We start from the raw sequence: 17,679 nt of genomic DNA, 5'->3' as shown, positions 1-17,679 counted from the left end.
GCAAGGGCTGGGGATGTATCATAGCCAATATTTCCCTCCTGTGCAATGTCTGAGTGTGTTATGTGTTACCTGGCTGCTGTTTACTATCCCAAAGCTCACCAATGCATAACATTCTGCACCTGGAATTATGACAGGCACTTAGGGAGCAGAAATCTGTTTCATAAATTGTCTTCAGAAGCCTGCAACAATTTTTGCTGCACTGACTTGGACCATCTGGCTCCCTGTAGTCCAGCTGGCACCTTTTCTGGTGTGGTGGCCATTGCTGGGCACTGTTTGGCACATGAGCTCTTCATTTCTTCCCTTTTTCCTTTAGACATCTGACCTTTCTTCCCTCCTTTCACCTCAGTGATAGTGAGATGGAAATGGAGGCTGAGCATTACCCCAACGGAGTCCTGGAGAATTCATCCACCAGGATAATGAATGGCACCTACAAACACGAGGAGATCCTGCAGACTGATGAGTCCAGCATGGGTAGGTCCTTAGAGGCAGGAGGGGTAAAGGGAAATAGGAGCTGGTGTCAAAAGTTAAAGCTGTGATTGGGCTGTGGGGACAAAGCATTGTACTTTGGGCTGCTTTCCCCACTCAGTGAATGAAGTGCCTGCTTCATGGGGAAAATTAATCTGTCCTGGAGCTAAAACGAGGTCTGGCTTTTCATAGACTCACAGCAGTGCTGGTGATATTTTGGAGCAGGGAAAGCAATAGGTGTCAAAGGTTTGTTTTGTGCTGGTCATGAAGTTGAGCTCAGAGCAGTCGTGGCAGAAGTGCCAGCTGGGGAGCTGAGCTGGGCTGTGCCAGGCTGGTGATGTCCAGCTGCAGAGTGGCCTCAGCACAGCTGTCAGCCATGACTGTCTTGTTTGTGGGTGCTTTAGCCAGGAGGCAGCTACACTGCCCCTGAAACTGATTGATCCAGTTACAATGGCTCTTGTGGCCACTAATACTGGGAATCTGGTGGTGTTGGCCTCTCTGACTGAAAGTTTTCTTTGAGTCCAGGATTCGTTAGACCAGGAATTTCTGGCTTATATATCCTGTGTTGCACGCGTGAAAGAGTAACAGATTGGAGTTGCAAGCTCCCAGGATTTTATCAGGAGACTTGATTTCTAGGTAGTTCTCAGGTATTAAACAGAGCTCAAATCTTCCTGTGTGCCAGGCACTATAACAAACCCACTGCTGGCTGTTGTAGGGCAGGGATCACAGAAAGCTTCCACTGGAATAAACTTAGAGCAGGAAGCAGCTCCAGAAGGGAGTTTGTGGGTATCCTGACACACAGTGGGCATTGGTGGGGAATGCAAGATGATTGTTCCTTCTCCACTGCTTCTCCTTAGAAGACAGCTGCCCCCAGAGGCAGCTCTGTGGAGGGAACCACGCTGCCACAGAGAGAATGATCCAGTTTGGACGGGAGCTGCAGATCCTGAGCGAGCAGCTCTGCAGAGAGTATGGGAAGAACACTGTGCACAAAAAAATGCTTCAGGTAAGCCTGAACCTTGTGCTGCATTGCAGCAGTTCTCTGGGGTTGTGGGTTCCCTTGCAGACACCTGAGTAGCCCCCACTTCTGCATCTGCTGAGCAAGAAGGGACCTATGTGAGGATCAGAGATCAAAACATGGATGTAGAGCATCTACACCCAATTCTCAGCACAAGAGAGAAGAAATACAGCTCCTGCCTGGCTTCCTGGAGCAACTGCATGCTCTTCTCTCAGGAGGCAGGAGACACTCCACCTGCCCTCCCATGCTGGCTCCCCTGCCAGGTGGAGGGGGCACCCTCTTTAACCTCCTGTCTTGATGGCCCACTGTGGCCCCTTGCTGCCAAGAAGGAAAAGGCCATTTCTTTTCAGGAGGTAGGCACGTGTCACCGTGGTGATTGCAGGAGGTGCCCCAGCTGGTCTTGGTGGTTTTCTGTGTGTTTGCAGCCCTGCCTGATCTCACTGTGCCTTTCTGTTCCCTCACAGGACGCCTTTAGCTTGTTAGCTTACTCAGACCCTTGGAACTGCCCTGTCGGCCAACAGCTGGACCCCATCCAGAGGGAACCTGTGTGTGCTGCTCTCAATAGTGCTATTTTGGGTAAGATCTGGTTCCTGTGGGAGTATTTCCCCAGACATGCCTGCTCTCAAGGGCTGTCCTGTGTCAGGCAAGCCTGTCAGAAATACTTGTGTTTAGCTTTGGCCTTTCTTTCTGTTGCTGGGGACTGTCAGGGCAGAAATGCAGGAAGGGGAGTAGGAGGGAAGCCTGCAGAGAACAGATCCCCTGATACACTCTCATTTTGATTCCCTTCCTTGCATGTTCCTCAATGCTGCTCCCAAGGATGCAGCTCAGGATTTTCCTCTCCTGCTTACTGAAGAAACAGAGATCTCTTTGATGCATTTCCTGCCCCTCTCTCTTCATGCTCTGAACCCATTTGAACCATTCTGTGGACTTTACCAGGGCTCTTTTCCAGCTGTCTGGATTAGCACAGTTCAGCCCTGGTATCATCCTCTTTTCTAGGAGGGAATGCAGTTGCATCCTCTGCACAGTCTGGCTCCCTGTGCCCAGGCAGGTTTCCTATGGGGTCTGTGCCTCTCACCCTGAATGTTCCAGAAGGAGATTTAGAGATTATCTTCTAGAGAAGGGAACAACCTGATGGACATGCCCATGAGGGCTCATGTTCTGACTGAGCAGAGGAATAGAAATTGCTTGTTTTGGGAAGGAGAGTCCCTTGAGGAGCATGGACAAGTTGCTGAGGGCTGTCACCAGGGAGAAGTGGTGTCTGGACATGCTTCATCACACAGGTTACCAGACACCTTGTTTAGCTCAGCTCAGGGCTCCCTCAGAAAACTGGCCACTGTAAAGGCATGGTGATGAGGGGGTGAGTTTGTCTAGGGCCTGGGCTGCTGTGCAGCCTTGCACAAGTGGGAGAAATTGAGAGGTTGCCTCCCAGCTGGGACTAGATTCTCCTTCCTTTCCTTATTCCTTCATGCTTTGGTATCTCATGTTTTAAGGGTTTTCTGGCAAACAGCATCAACAGTAGCTTCATTGCCTTTTTGTTGCTCTGGCCACCACAGCAGCACTCTCTCAAAGGCCCTGCTGAGCTGTGGGATGTCTCATGGGTGGTGGGGTGTGTGCAGCACCAGCAGCAGCGCGGAGCTGGCAGTATTTCCGAGCAGCTTCCTTCCCGAGCCAGCACCTTCTGCCAGGGATCTGGGACAGAGAGAGAGGCCTGAGTGCAGGTGAGCCAGCACCAGCCACACACCTGAGCAGCTCTCTTTCTTTGCCCCCGCAGAATCTCAGAACCTGCCAAAGCAGCCCCCGCTGATGCTGGCCCTGGGCCAGGCCTCGGAGTGCTTGCGGCTGATGGCTCGCGTGGGCCTGGGCTCCTGCTCCTTCGCCAGAGTAGACGATTATTTGCACTGACAGCGAGTGGGACGGAGCTGCCGGCGTGGAGTGCTGCCCTTCACCCTCTGCTGCTGCCACTCTGCACCACCACCTCGTCCGATAGCCCGACCTCCCTGCCACAAGTCCCCCGTAGCACACACACACTGCCTGTGCAAGGATTGAGTGAGTCCCTCACTGTGTGGCTGTTCCTGACCCCGGGAAGTCTGGCAGATCTGGCCCATCTCCCTGCCATCGCTGCGGCTCCAGCGGCACTCAGTATTTCGCTGGTTATTCTAATGTAGCACCTTCTGATGTAGGGATTTTTCTCTTTTGTTTTGATTTGAGTTGTTTCTCATGGTTCCACCAATATTTTATCTGGGGAGTTTTGCTGAGCTGGTTTATGCTGATTTACTGAGGAAGTTCATCAAGTTGGTGACAGCTTGTTCTTTTCTTACCTTCTCCCTCCATCGTGCACATACAGCATCATCCGTGCTAGTAATCCGAACTCGTCTCACAGTGGCAGTTCAGAGGGATTTTTTTTTTTTTAATTTTATTTGACTCATGTTTATTAAAAAGGTCTCTTCCACCTCCACAAAGTCATTGATGTATTTATTGCCCACAGACTCGGTCCCAGCCACACACATGCCATACAGCCCCTCAGGAGGCCGGGTGAGGTAGGTCCTGTCACACACTGATGATGGAAATTGGAGGAGCCTGGTCCTTCATGGTGCCTCTCTTTTGAGCCCAAGGCTCTCAGTCTTGGCTTTGTGAGTGGGAAGAGGAGAAGATTGATATTGCCTGCATTGGTGATTGTGCTGTAGAAGCATCTCACAGCCCTGAGAAAAGAGTTAAATCCAGCTCTCTGAACACCTGGAGGGACAGGACCGATGAATTTGAAGTCATCTGGCACTGTATGGTAGAACCAGGTCCTGTGAGTTGGCCAGAAACATCCATGGATGATGCCCTGGTGGGCTGACAATTTTTAATTAAATAGCAAATCCCCCATATTTCTCCATGGAGGAGGGCTCTGCCACTAACTCAGTTATAACAGTATTTCCTGCCCTCTTTCATCCCTGTAAAACTGATCTAGATTAGTACTTCCAAATTTTGGAAGTGTCTGGAGTGACCTGGGCTGAGCTGTGCTTGTCCTTGCAGGTGGGACAAGCTGAGGTCAGGTTTCAGGTTGGGGTCAGTACCAGCTCTGTGGGGCCTGAGCCATTCAGAAAGGAGCAGCAGTGTTTCTTTAGGGATTATTAAGATAATTATCCAAGTTCCAGTCCCAAAAGAGACTAGCAAGGATCTGTGGGTGAGTAACCTCTGAGTAAAATGGACTGATGTGTCCATGCTGTGTGCCAGGCCCTGGGACTTGAGTGCTGCTAAGCATTCAGCCCAGCTGTGAGTGTTTCTGAGCATGTTCTGTCAGCTGGCCAGGCTGCCTGGCAGCACCGTGTGCTTTGCATCCTCTGCTGTGCCATTAGGAGATGGCAGGTTCAGCCTGGCAGCTTCTGCACCAAATTCATTTTAGGTCAGTAGCTCTGGGGAGGACCCAAGGGAGTTCAAACCAAATATTAATTTTACTGCTGTTGACAATTTTTTTTTTTTTTTTGAAGGTCAATGAAAGATGAACAGGTTTTGTTGAGGTTTGTCCTTAAAATGGAGGTTAGCCTGTGCTGGGCTTCAAGCATTGAGAGAGTTTGTGTGCCACTGAGAGGAAAAGCAGCAAAAAAGCCCAGAGCTTTAAGGATTTTCTGGGTTTGCAGGATGAATTTGCAGCTGGCACATGAGGTCTGAAATCAAAGGCAGAGCAGGGAGGAAGGTGCCAGGACAGGCTGTGGTATCAATGTGCAGATGGTGTTGGAGGTGGTTGGGAACATTATCCCTGTCTTTTGGTACAGGTGTGCAGTGTGTAGTGGCAGTGGCCTAAGAAAACGGGAGGTTTAGAGCTGCAGGAGATATTTTTGTCAGATCACTGGTACAGCTGCAACAAGCAGAGGGAGCTCTCCCACAGCCTTTCTTCCAGGGAGGCAGAGAGCTGCACCAAACAGAATTTACTTTGCCAGTCTGGGGCTTCTCTTGCAGCTCTGGGGAACAGCTCATGTGCCTGGAAGCTCATCCCTTGGTTGCCAACTCTGCTGAAGGATCTTAACCCAGCCTGCCATCCTTGCCTTGCTGCAAGTGCAGAGATAACTCATGGACAGGTTCCCTTCCCAAAGCCTCGGGTCCCTGACAGCCAAGGCAGCATGTGAGCTCTGCCTGGTGGGATTCTCCTGCAGGCTTTCCATTCCTTAGACTCAGGCTGACAGCACACTGCTGGGCTGATTCTGGGTACTGAGGCTGAAATATTCCAGGACCTTGCTTTGCCTTCCCTGTTTGGCAGCTTCCTCTGCTGTTGGTCACCACTCGCAGCAGTCTGGCTGCACTCAGACTTCTCTCTCATCTTCATAGTAATACCATTTTTATCTTTCTGAGGTTTTTTTGGTTCCTTCTCTTTGTGGTTTCTTTAAGCCAAGTCTCTTCATCATGTGTCATATCAATGCCCCATTTGGTCTCTCAGCAAAGCTTTGCTGCCTGTCCTAGAGCCCCTTTTTTATTTTGGTTTCACTACCACAAAAAAAAAAAACAACCAAGAGATGTTCCTATATATCTGGTTATTTTGGTGCCAAGAAATGTATGATGGGTTTTATTTGGGTTTTTTAAATTTACTTCAAGTGTTCTGGTGGTTTCACCAGTGGTTTGTGCTTCTTCTACTCAGGTTCTGACTAATGTGGCTGTGACTCAGTATGGGAAAGATAAGTGTGTTTGTGGTGGGATGTAGGTCCCAACCTATCCCTGATTCCTAGATGGAATTTCTGATGTGGTTTTCTCAGGTTGTATTTCAAAGCCTCTTGCCTTTGAATCTCCCTGGCTGCTCTTTGATGGTTGGATTATTGCAGTAGTTTTTTAAAAACAGAGCTAAAGTGAAATGGGGTCTGTAACACTGAATGTGGCTGTACACCTAACCAGAGGCTACATGGCAATTCAAAAGTTACTTTTATAGAAATGATTTGGGTTCTTTTCTTCCAAGTGCCTCAAACAACCTGGTCACTGCTCCCAAGAGTCCTTCAGTACAGCCATGTTTTGCTGTGGAGCCTGTAGGAGAAACTGCTGGCTTCCCACTTCTGCTGAGGGGACAAGGACTCAGCCACAGCCCTGTGCTGCAGTGCTGCTGGCACTGTACAGGACTCCATCGTGTGTGGCTGGCTCACAGGTTGCTCTGGGCTGGCTTCAGATGCTGGGGAGGTTTTCCAGAGCTCAGCTGGACCCTGCACAAGCAGCATTCCTCTGCCCCAGAGAGGCTCTCCAGCTGCTTGCCCTTCCCAGGACCTGGGAAATGCCACCACTGGGACAGCTGAACCTTTTCCAGCTCTGCTGTGGCTGCACACTCAGAGAATCCCAGCTGCCCCCTGATCAGTCCAAAGGCACCATCAAAGAGCTGTGATCTAGAGAGCAGCAAACAAACTCCAGCTCTGTGCTTTGGACACCCCACCCACCTTCCTGGCACGTAGCACTGCAGCAAAGGCCTTGCAGAAGGAAAACATTTCACGGACCTGGTGGAACCTGATTTCTGCACATCCTGGGCTTTGGGTTTGAGTCCAATGCTCTGCCTCTTAAGTGGCCTTTTGAGAGGAGTATTTTGGGAACTCCAGACCTGGAGCCTTGGCTAAAGAGCCCTTCAGGGGTTCTGTGGAGAGAGCTTCATGGAGCTGAATTACATCACCAGGCTTCTCTCCCCATGGATGAGGGTTTGTGCTTCCCCCACAAGCTGAGAGTGAGAGCATCAAGAATACATGGGGGGAACTTTGGAGTGAGATGCACTGGAGTAGCTGGGATAAGTGTTTCTTGGAGGAGTATCCACCTCATACACTGGTACTCCAGCCTGTGACCATCTTTGTGGCTCTGCTGGATGCATTCCAGTTTGTGGATATCTCTCCTGTACCAGGGGAGCCAAATCTTGTTCTTCTTGTTCCTCCTGTTCCTCTTGGAACCATCTTGTTCCAGTTATTCCTCTTGTTACTCCATGAGCCTACTCTAGCAAGTATTTAACCACAGCTATTTCAAGACTTGGAGGGTTGGGAGAGCTCTCAGTCGAGCTCTGCTGTGAACAAGGAGGGCAGCAGTCTATTTTCTGTGCATCCTGCAGTGTGCTCCCAGAGCCAGCTGCTTTTGGGAAAACTTCTTACTGCTACCAGCAGCCCTTTCTTGCTTCTCTGCCTCCCACAATCCCAGTATTCCCCCAAGTGCATGAGCACAGTGGTCTCTGCAGTGCTGGGTGCTGTGGAGTTGCTCCAAGTCCAGGGCAGCTCTGTGGCTCATGGCTGTGCCAGGCATAGATGTGAGAACTGCAACTGCCCGTCCTGGCTTGTTCTTCCCTGCTGGCCTAAAGGACTTCCACGTGTGACAGTCCCATTTTGCCACCTGTCAGCCTGCAGCTGGGTTGGCTGCAGCACCTGTGCCATTCTTCTGGAGCCTGTCAGGAGCTGAGTCCTTGTGTGTGGCCAGCAGGACAGGGAGGTGCTCCCAGTGAGGCCCTGGACAATGCAGAGCATCCAGCCCTTCAGGGGGAGGTCATCCAGTGGAGGTTCTCCCCAGCCCCTGTGAACCAAAGCTGGAGCTTGCTGCCTTGGGGTGTGTGGTGAAGGATGGGTAGAGCCTGTTTCTACCTCCAGCATCCTGGTGGTCCTCACTGTGCTGCTGCCCACTGGATGTGGACAGCAGGAGATGCAGCTGTGGCTGGCATGGAGAATGGGCCCCTCTGGGAGTATCATTCCTCATGGTTACCTACACCTAGGATCTTCCTATGTCCTTCCTTCTCTTTTTTCACAGTGACATCTCAGCCTGTCCTCAAGCTATGTTCTTGTTTTTCACGTTTTATTAAGACATCTTTACCATTCTTTAAATAGCTTTGTTCTTGAGGCTGCCTTGAAAAATTGGAGCACCCAGAGCTGCTGGAGCTAGTTTTAGGGATTGAATGTGTCATTTTCCATCTTGGGTATCAGGGATGATGAACCATCTCCTCCTCCAGCAAAGCAAGCCAGGCTGGATTGCAGCTGTGCTTTGGTGCCTGTGTTCACGTGCAGCACGTGTTGCTTAGGCACACACTTCAGAGTTCTGCTGGGCTTGATGGAGAAGGTGACCTGTGGCAGCCAGGCTGTAGAGCAGTGTGTAATTGCCATGAAGCTGTGTGGTGCACCACATGGGATCAGGGAATTCTCCCCTTAAGAAGCAGTGCAGACTTGGACTGTCCTGTGGCAGCAGGTGGACAGAGAGGTCCTGGGTGCAGTGAGGCCCCATGGAGCTGGGCACAGCCTGGGAGAAGGAACAAGGGGTCCTGGTCCACCCGAGAGTCCCCTTTGCAGAAGGAGCAACTTCCTTCCAGCCCTGCCAGTGTGAGAGCAGCCTCAGTGGTGGGGCAGAGAGCAAGGGTTGGGTGTCCAGCTGTACCAAGGTGTTTCTGCAGAAGGACTTGCCAGGGGACAGCTGTTTCTGTGTGGGGACGTGCCAGGGGACATGCTGGGTGCTGCTGGGACCCTTCTGCCCCAGAGGGATGAGTGATGGAGGGACCTGCAATCCAGCAGTTCTTGGTCAGATTCAGAGTTGGCTGTGAGCCTTGTCCCATCTGCTGTGTAGGGGCAAAGAGCTGGAGGAAGTGTTGCTGGGGCTGTGTGAGGGGAGCTATGGCAGATTTGGGAAGAAAAGGGACAAGCTGAGCCTGGAGACCTCTTCTACAGACAGCACGAGCTGCTCTCCACCACCCTTCCTGCAACAAGAGGTGGCAGGTGATGGATGAGTGAATCTGGTATGTCTGTCCCTCTCCCCATATCCCAAACCAGAGCTCAGAGCCTGTAGCTCGAGCTGGAGCAGTGCCCAGCAAGCCAGGGCATCATCCAGGCTTGAGGAGCACACACACGTCCTGCCAGCTCTTTTATTTCCAGGAGGGAAACTTAACTCTCTCAAACCCACATGTCCTGTGTGGAATTTACACTCACATCATGACAGAAACATTCCTGGAGGCCATGCAAACCTCTGCTCCTTGCTGGAAGTCCCATGGCCAGGCAGACAACTTTTCTCTGGTCACTCCACTTGGGTCCAGGCATGTGCCTGGACGTTTTTGCTCGGGAGGACTTCAGCCACATCCTTCCTCCAGAAGGGAGCACAGAGGGATTTTTGTATGCTGGGCTTCTCACAGGCTTAGACTTGGAGAAAGGAGAAGCAGCAGCAGCTCTGGGGATAATCCAGATTTTAAAGAAAATTTGAAAACCACAATTACGGTGACTTTCAGACCAAGGACAGCACTGGCATTGGATTGGGATCATGTCTCGGTCCTGCCTGTGCAGCCAGGGAGGCAGGAGGAGGCTGCAGCCCCTGAAGCTCCCACACACAGCAGTGCAAGCCCAGGACCTGCCCAGCATGCAGTGAACTCTCCTCTCCTGCTGGTTGCTCAAAACTCAGGTATGAAAAGCTCAGCTGGAGCATGGGGTGCGAGGTCTCCGCAGCTTTCCTGGCAGCCCTGGAGGAGCGGCCACCGCTGGGCACAGCTCCCTGTGCCACTCCAGGCTTCTCCTGGCCTTTGGAAGGGAGTTTCACCTCTTTGGTACAACATTGGCTACGTGGACATTACACAAACTGTGCACATTGGTTCAGTCTACGCTTAGTATTTGTGAATTAAGTTATCTGACGCTTCGCATGAAAACTTAAAAAAAAGGGGCTGGGGGGGGGTGGATTTTAACTGAGAAAAAGCGTATGAAAATATACTGGAAATATGGTAAAGAAATCGACATTCTGCTGTATATTGACAGAATTATTTTTATTAAAATACACATCCATGTGCAAGAGCCAGTGTGGAGCTGTGTGCTTTGTCAGTCTCTGCTCATCAGGAAAGGCTGTGTCCCCTCTGACAGGGGATGCACAGTCCTCGAGGTGTTTGTCCCCCAGCATCTGATTCTGTTTCAGCTTCCCCTTCCACCATTGCTTCCTCTCACATGCTTACAGTTCATGGGCAAAAATGTCATTAGGGATGTTTATCCTGTGCCATTCAGTATCCTAGAAAATACAGCCCTGAAGTGTTTTCTAGTCATGAGCATAAAGCACTTGATGGAGCTTTAGGCTGAGGATCATTTGCCCCATTCCTTGCTTTTGCCTTTATAAGGTTTCCCTTGTATGTTTGCACCTCTGCCATGGGCAGCAGCCTGGTTTTAGTATCTGGGATCCCACACTGCTCCCACCCTTCCCTGGCCCTGTGGAGGGACAGGCAGCCAGGACACCTCTGTCCAGCTGAAGGGGTTGTGTCCTCACCCTCCTGGCACTGGGGATATTGTTTCTTATCTCCCTCAGACACTTTGCAGTGACCACCAGCACATTTGGAAGCTGTCAAGGTATTAAGGGTTTGGTAAATCGGTATCTTTTCCCAGAACCCTTCCCTTAATTCTGGAGCACCTGCAAAGCCCATGGGGCTGCAAGCATGCCCTGAGGATGTACAGCTTTGCCTGGGGTGAGGGTAATCCTCACCCAGGGGTCCTGGACCCGTGGGTCAAGGCCTGACTCCACTGTCACATTCCCAGTGAAGCACACTGTGACCAGGCACAGTTTGCTCCTGGAGAACTGTGAGCCTGTGGCAGAGGCATTTTTTTGCTTGCAGCAAGCCCTGGGTTTGTTAAGATCTGCTGCTTGGTCTGCAGAATCAGGAGAAATTCAAACAGCAACTTGTGGCAATGGGTCTTTATTATAAATATTTGTTTCACAAGCACATCTTGGCGGGGCAGCAGGAGCAGCTCGGGCTCTGGCAGGTACATGGCACGGTGACACCTGGTCCTGCTGGGGTCCAGGGGGGCTCTGCCTGCAGGGACAGTGCCCACGGCCACAGCAGCTGCTGGAGAGGAGCTGCCAGCACTTTGGCTCCCTTGAGAGACAGGAAGACTGGATGGGCAAATCAGATGGTGGATGGGTTTAATTTTTGCTTTTGAAGCCGTTTTATTGTTTTATTCACCCAGTCCTTCTCGGGGTCAGCACAGATCTGATCACCATTGGCAGCCACAATTCTGCAATGAGAAAGTGAGGGAAAAGAGTGAGAGCAGGAACCATGAGCCATTCCCTTCCTGTGCACTATTTCTCCCCTCCATTTTTGCAGCCCCATCCAGGATCAAGGCTTGGAGCCATCTGCAGCAGCCTGTGCCCTGCTTGGGCTGATGGTGAGTGTCTGAGCCTTCCCAGACCATTAGCAGAAAGTGCTAAAACCCATTTCCCCCCTCTTCCCACCCCCTAGAGCTGCTTTCCTACCACAGCCCCCCCTGGCTGGGACTGAGCTGTCTGTGGGGCAGGATGGGATGGGGGAGCCAAAGGTCTGGAATCTCAGATCTGGGGAGGGAAACAAACCCTGGGATACTCACACAACTGCACGTTTGGGGCAGTCTTTGGATGTCTCGTAGAAGCTTTGAGGGTGCCGGATGCGTTTCTGTGCATACTTAAAGCAGCATTCCACCGGTGCAAAGTGGGCTGTGGAGGGAAGGGGGGATGTTGTGAATTGCATCACCAGAGCATGGGTCTGGAACACAGCACAGAGGCTGTGGGGCATCTCAGCAGCTCCCATAGCATCCTACAACAGGGGTTTGCCACCCTTCACACAGCAAGCCCAGGACTGGGACGTGGACAGAGGTGGGGAGGGGATAGCCTGGGACCTGGCCCCTCACAGCCTGAATTGCTGCAGCCCCCAGAGCACACGGTAAGGCTGGGGTGCTCAGTCTGGGGATGAGGCTTTGGGGCTCTCCAAGGCAGGAGCACGACTTGCAGGGTGTTTCGGAAGGCTCCAAACAGCTGCATGTGCTCCCTCCATCCAACCCCTTGCTCATCCAGCTGAGACCTGGGGAACAACTGCCAGAGCTTCCTCCAAGCTCCTGCAGCCTCTCCCCAGGCCTGGCTTTGCTGAGACCACCCAGCACCTTCTCCATCCATCCCTGCATCCCGGGATGTGCCGCCCTGCCCTGACCAGGGGGGTGCTGCTCCTGCCAGCAGCACCATTCCCTCTCCCTGGCCATTTCCTGCCTCACCTCCCACTGGTTTGTCCCCGGGGGCTCGGAGCCCTGGCCTGCAGCAGCAGCCCCTGGGGTTCCTTACCTGTGGCATGGTGCAGGGAGAGGGTGAGGAGCAGGGTGAGCAGCAGGACAGTCCTTGCAGGGAGCATGGTGTCTCTGTGGTGGCTCTGTGGTGGCTCTTCCTCGTGCCCTGTGCCGCCCTGCCCCGTGGCTCTGGCTCTGGCTCCAGCCGTCTTTTATCCTCTGCCTGCCCCCCACTCAGGCTGCATTTCCAAAAATTCAGGCGTGTACTAAGAAGGGTCAAGGGACTTTCTCTCATTTATTTTTGGGACACATCCAGCAGTGGGTAGAAAGGTTTGGGGAGCAGTTCTGCATTCTATGGAAGAGCCATGACGTGGCAAGGGAGCTTCTAGGAACTGAAAGCAGATTAAAACCATCTTCCTATGCAGGCAGGACACCGAGTCCAGTGCTCGTCTGTTTCTAACAGGAGAGTCAAGCCACAGTCCCTGGGCAGGGACACATCTCAGGGGGTTTAATTGGCCTGCCCAGTGTCAAAGGCCAGTGATGGAGTGCCAGCCAAACTGACCTCCCCAGCCACCTCGGCCACACACAGCACTGGGTTAGGCAGGAAAGCACGATGGGATGGGATGGCATGGCATGGCATGGCATGGCATGGACTGGGATGGCATGGCATGGCATGGCATGGCATGGCATGGCATGGCATGGCATGGCATGGCATGGCATGGGAGTCAGGCAGAAGAAGTCACACTGGACCGATGCAGAAGGGACTCCAGAGCCGGAGGTGTCAGAGGTGCTTTTGGTGGGTTCAGCAGACTTCATGGAAGGGGAAGAAAGGAGGCAGGGGCAGTGGGGTGTGTGAGGAGAGTCTGGGTCTGAACACGCCTGAGCCCCTGTTTGCCTCTGTCTCCCACACCAGCACTGGGATTGAAATGAGAGCTGGGGGATGGAGGCTTGTGGCCATCAGTGCCCAGACATCTCCTGCAGGGAGATGGGGCAGATCCCAACACAGCCCCAGGAGCGTCAGGGAGGATGCCAGGGAGGAGGGGCGGTGGCACAGATCCCAGTGGCAGCACCATGGGGCACTGCTGGACATCAGCCCAGGGATCAGCACTGCTGGACATCAGCCCCTTCCATGTAGGGATCTGCTCCCTGGGAAGGCAGAAGCAGCTGTGTGTGAGGAAGAGGTGAGGTCCTGCTGGGAGCCAACATAGGATGATGCTGAATAGGAGCACAGGAAGGGATCTGGCTGTGGCTTGGGGGATGAAGCAATCCAGGGCTTCTCAGAGGGGAAGAAAGGTGGAAATAGGTTTCTTTGAAGATTAACTCATGTCTGCACGACTTCTCTGAAAGGAGAAAGGAGAAGGAAACAGATTTAATGTGCTGAAAGTGCTGGTTTAGAAGAAATGGTCTGCAGGACATGGGGTCTGCTGGCCTTGCACAGGGCAGATGGCCACACAGACAGCTGGGCACAGCCCCACTGGGTTCTAGTGCCACTGTCCCCAGGCAGGGCTCTGCAGGGAGAAAATGCCTGACACACAGCAGCCAGAGTCTTCTGTGGGCTTTGCATCACCCCAGGTTCTCCTGCCCTCCCTGTCCACGTCCCCAGGGCCAGCAGCCACCAGGCTCACACCAGCCCCTGTGCACTGGTTAAAGGCACACAAGTGTAATTAAGGGAGAACTGAGCTAATGACCTTTCCAGTCAGCATCTCCTGGTGCACAAAACCTTATGTGCCAACCCTGAGCTCCCTTTTCAGGCTTGTCTGAGGCACACAGTTGCTCCTCCTTTCCCGTAGCTATTTATTCCTCTCTCCAGAAGCATTAGTAGATGCTCTGCTATCTGCTCTTCATAGACCTTATCAGTGCATGTTGGGTGTTTGAAGGCCTGGAAAGACCCCACAAGGCTCTGGAGGATTGGACTTCCCTCCCTGCCCCAGCAGTGGACCTTGAGTTTGGCTTTAGTCTTCTCCAGCCTCCTCTGCAGCTCCTGGGGCATTCCCAGCACCCTCCTGAGCCATCCCCAGCAGTGACACAGCCTGTGCCCCAGGTGTGGAGCTCCTGGTTGGGCAAATGCAAAGGCAAGTGGAGAGAAGAGGGGGGAACAACTCTTCAGAGGATTTTATGGGTGTCTAAACCATCTGCAACCTCACTAAAATTTGTAATTGAATACACATTTTCTAACTGAGGAAAACCCCTGCTTTCGAAATTAAAATGGATAGGCATGGACCAAAAAAAACCCAAAAAACCAGCACCATAGAGGTGGGAAATATTCTCTGACTTCTCATAAAATGCTTTGGGTTTTGAGTGGATAATCACAAAATCTAATACTTTAACGGGGAACATGAACTGTTTGTCCATGAAAAATGCTGGATAAAGAGCATTGGCTGGACCTGCCCCCCCAGAGCCCTGAGGTCTGGGCTGCATCCCAGCAGGAGAGGGCACCGAGTCCAAGCAGTGACTCCCTGGCCTCAGGACTCCTGAAGTGGAAAGGCAGCAGTGGAAGAGGCTTCTGCTGAAGCCTCTCCTGGTGCACCCAGAGTTCTCCACCTCCTTGGTGCCTGTGACACCTCAGGTTCCAGACCTGCAGTGTGCCAGCACCACCCCTCAGCTCCGGATGGGTTTTGCCTCTGCTGAGAAAACACCCCTGGAGCTGCTGCTGCCAAAATCCCCTTCCCCAGGAGCATCATCTGGGCTAGTGGCAAGTGATGGTTTCTTTATCACTTGGTGGAGCTTTTTGGGTAGGTTTCTTTTTTTCACTTGGTTCTCCTTTCTTTTCCCCCTTATTGCGCTGTCACGGGAAAAGAAGGAGGAAGCAGAGGGAGATTCAGAGTTGCAGCATTTGTCTTCTCAGGTCACTGCTACTCATGAGCGAGTCCTGCTCTGCTCCCCATGGCTGAACACCTGCCCACCCATGGGAAGGAGAGAATTCATCCCTTGCTTTGCTTTACTTGTGTGTCAGTTTTGCTTTATTTATTAAACTGTCTTTAACTCATGACTTTCCAGCTCTGCTCCCCCTCCCAAAGTCCTGGCAGGGATCACTGCTGAGATTTCCATGGCCCCTGGCAGGGGCAAAATTTCCAGGGCTGTATGTGCAGGAATCCCTTATCTGACCCCGCCTCTCCTTCTGTCCTTCCTCTGCAGCCCAGCTGAGACAGCACAGACCTGGGCACACGGGGTAGACAGGCTGTGCTCCTCCACAGGACAGCAAATGGGACAGGCTGAAACCTCTGAGCCTGAAACTGATGGCAGTTTTACACCTAAAAACCCTCAGAGGAGTCTCCAGCCCCTTTAGAGTCCCCTGGAAGTCCCATCCACCCCTTCCTGCCCTGAGACCCAGTCAAAGAGCCACCATCCCAGCCCCAGCTGCTGGCAGCAGCACGGCTGTGGGGCTGGGAGAAGAAAGGACACCTCTCTCCCATATCACGCAAAGTAACCTTTATTTTGTGGCTGTGATCAGCAGGCAGGTGCAGGCTGGACCAGCAGCACTCCAGGAGCTGGTGCCCAGCTGTGGATGCAGCTCAGGGCTCTGGGGACTCAATGTGCTCCCCCAGGAGCTGAACATCCTGAACTCCTTCTGAGAAGGCGACCGCAAACCTTCGGTCCCACCAGGATGTTGGGTATCCTGAACCAGGGCACCCACTCCACATCACGGGGTATGAAGTCCTTTCTTCTTTAGAAGCACTCTAATTGCTCTCTTCACCCATTTCTCCTCTGGGTTTGCACAGACCTTGGCTTTTTTCTTGGTGTCAAACCTGCCAAGGTTAAAGGTGGAGCTTGGTGAGGAAAGACAGCTGTGATTCCACTTACACCCACACCATCCTCCCTCCCCTGCACCCTTTCTTCTTCCCCTTCATCCCTGTGCCTGCCCCTGGGTTCTTGGTGTCCTACAGGCAGCTCATCCTGCAGCCCAGCACCTCCAGAGCCCGAGCAGAGGCTTCAGGAGCTGCAAGGGTCTTGTGGAAGTGCCCAGGCAGTCACATCCTCCCCTCTTTGTGCTGGAAGATCATGGAGGTGACACAGACCTGTCCCTGTCCTGTCCCCAGGTGGAACAGATGAACTGAACCCATGGCAGCCCAGGAGAGAGCAGAGCAGTAGGGAAGTTGCCAGGACTTACACAATTGCTGGGAGAAAGCATTCCTTGGAAGTTGAGTAGAAGCCCACGAGGATTTCCAGCCGGAGAACGCCCTTGACGTAGTCGAAGCAGCACTCGGTTGGAGAGTAAGGGGCTGCAGGAAACAGAGGCACAGTGAGGCTGGCCCTGGAGGCAGCCTCTCCTCAGGACCTTCCCCCAGGACAGGCTGATGAACACCACATCCCCCAGGCTCTGCAAATGCTGCCATGAGGAGCCCCAGGTGCCCTCCTCCTTCCTTCCCAGGGCAGGAGGATGCTCCAGGTTATCACCCAGCCCTGCAGCAGCTCTGCCAAAGCCACCCAGCCCCAGGAGCAGTCTCCAGCCCTCCCTGCAGCCCAGGATGTGCTGCTCTGCTCCTCCTGCCAGAAGCAGCATCCCTTCTCCACACTGGAGTTCCCTTCCTGAGCCCCAGGTCCCAGCCCACGAGGTGCTTTACCTGCATGGGAGTGTGGCGAGAGGGTGAGGAGCCCAACGAGCAGCGTGGCTGTCCTGGCAGTGAGCATGGTGGCTTTGGGAGGGCTCCTCCTTGCAGGATGCTGCTCTGCCTCTTTGGGAGAGCTCAACTCTGTGCTCAGGCGAGGAGCTGCTGCTATTTATCCTCTCTACCCCTCCCCAGTCATCCCCTGTCCTAAGAGTTTCCTAATCAGGTTCATGATTCAAGGATAAGCTACTGCTTCTTTGCCCCTGGGGAATTTCCAAATCACATGGGACCGTTACGGTTACAGACAGACAATACCTGGAAAGACTAAGTTAATTGTGTCAACTTCTGTGTTCAGCCACATGGGGAAAGTCACACAGGAAGTGAAATCCTCCTCTCTGCAGATGTAAACTGAAGAGCTCCTGGGCCTTCAGAGAGGGATTCATAGCCATAGGAAAGGCAAAGCTTGGTGTTCTATGCAAGGTCACTCAGCCCAGAGCCAATACAAATGTGCTGGAGATGCCTGGGTGGCTTGTGAATCCTGGAAAGAATTAAACAGGAGCACAGTGACTGCTGCTGCCACCAGCCCCCTGTGGCTTGGAAGTGGCAAGTTGGCAAATACCAGCAGAAATTGCATCACATTCCATGTTGGTACTATGGAGAGAAACCCAAGTTTTCCACCAAAAATCCCTGTTTGTAACTG

General features: G+C 52.7%; 3 protein-coding genes across 4 annotated transcripts in view; 1 reads left to right on the top strand and 2 right to left on the bottom strand.

Annotated features, from left to right (window-relative positions):
- Positions 1–10,215, top strand: part of RANBP10 (RAN binding protein 10) — a 66,071-nt gene extending 55,856 nt beyond the window's left edge. For both annotated transcript variants that reach the window (XM_021541172.2, XM_021541173.3), the window contains 4 exons: positions 347–471; positions 1,323–1,468; positions 1,945–2,056; positions 3,252–10,215. In XM_021541172.2, the coding sequence (XP_021396847.1) occupies positions 347–471; positions 1,323–1,468; positions 1,945–2,056; positions 3,252–3,382 (514 nt within the window). In that variant the 3' untranslated portion in view covers positions 3,383–10,215. The remainder of the gene's footprint in view (positions 1–346; positions 472–1,322; positions 1,469–1,944; positions 2,057–3,251) is intronic.
- Positions 10,216–11,083: 868 nt separating this feature from the next.
- Positions 11,084–12,711, bottom strand: LOC110476262 (C-C motif chemokine 3). The gene is made up of 3 exons (XM_021541069.2): positions 12,491–12,711; positions 11,767–11,872; positions 11,084–11,418 (listed from the first exon to the last, which is right to left on the bottom strand). Exons 1-3 carry the CDS (start codon positions 12,555–12,557, stop codon positions 11,310–11,312), a joined length of 282 nt encoding a protein of 93 aa, XP_021396744.1. The 5' UTR covers positions 12,558–12,711; the 3' UTR covers positions 11,084–11,309.
- Positions 12,712–15,866: 3,155 nt separating this feature from the next.
- On the bottom strand, positions 15,867–17,061 carry LOC110476227 (C-C motif chemokine 5). The gene is made up of 3 exons (XM_031505885.2): positions 16,995–17,061; positions 16,541–16,652; positions 15,867–16,178 (listed from the first exon to the last, which is right to left on the bottom strand). The coding sequence occupies exons 1-3, from the start codon at positions 17,059–17,061 to the stop codon at positions 16,073–16,075; spliced, it is 285 nt and encodes a 94-aa protein (XP_031361745.2). The 3' UTR covers positions 15,867–16,072.
- Between the last annotated feature and the right edge of the window lie 618 nt (positions 17,062–17,679).

The sequence above is a fragment of the Lonchura striata genome, chromosome 13 (genome assembly GCF_046129695.1).
Source record: "Lonchura striata isolate bLonStr1 chromosome 13, bLonStr1.mat, whole genome shotgun sequence".
NCBI classification, from domain to species: domain Eukaryota; kingdom Metazoa; phylum Chordata; class Aves; order Passeriformes; family Estrildidae; genus Lonchura; species Lonchura striata.
Note: the sequence above shows the minus strand (reverse complement) of the source record. Positions and strands in the feature narration are given on the sequence as shown.

What these genes read in the sequence shown, in the direction of transcription:
- LOC110476262 (XM_021541069.2), bottom strand. Translation starts at nt 12,557, where the DNA reads ATGCTCCCTGCAAGGACTGTCCTGCTGCTCACCCTGCTCCTCACCCTC. An exon ending in CTCCCTGCACCATGCCACAG is followed by an intron (nt 11,873 to 12,490) that starts GTAAGGAACCCC and finishes TTCCCTCCACAG; the next exon opens with CCCACTTTGCACCGGTGGAA. An exon ending in TGCCCCAAACGTGCAGTTGT is followed by an intron (nt 11,419 to 11,766) that starts GTGAGTATCCCA and finishes TTCTCATTGCAG; the next exon opens with AATTGTGGCTGCCAATGGTG.
- LOC110476227 (XM_031505885.2), bottom strand. Translation starts at nt 17,061, where the DNA reads ATGCTCACTGCCAGGACAGCCACGCTGCTCGTTGGGCTCCTCACCCTC. An exon ending in CTCGCCACACTCCCATGCAG is followed by an intron (nt 16,653 to 16,994) that starts GTAAAGCACCTC and finishes TGTTTCCTGCAG; the next exon opens with CCCCTTACTCTCCAACCGAG. An exon ending in TGCTTTCTCCCAGCAATTGT is followed by an intron (nt 16,179 to 16,540) that starts GTAAGTCCTGGC and finishes TAACCTTGGCAG; the next exon opens with GTTTGACACCAAGAAAAAAG.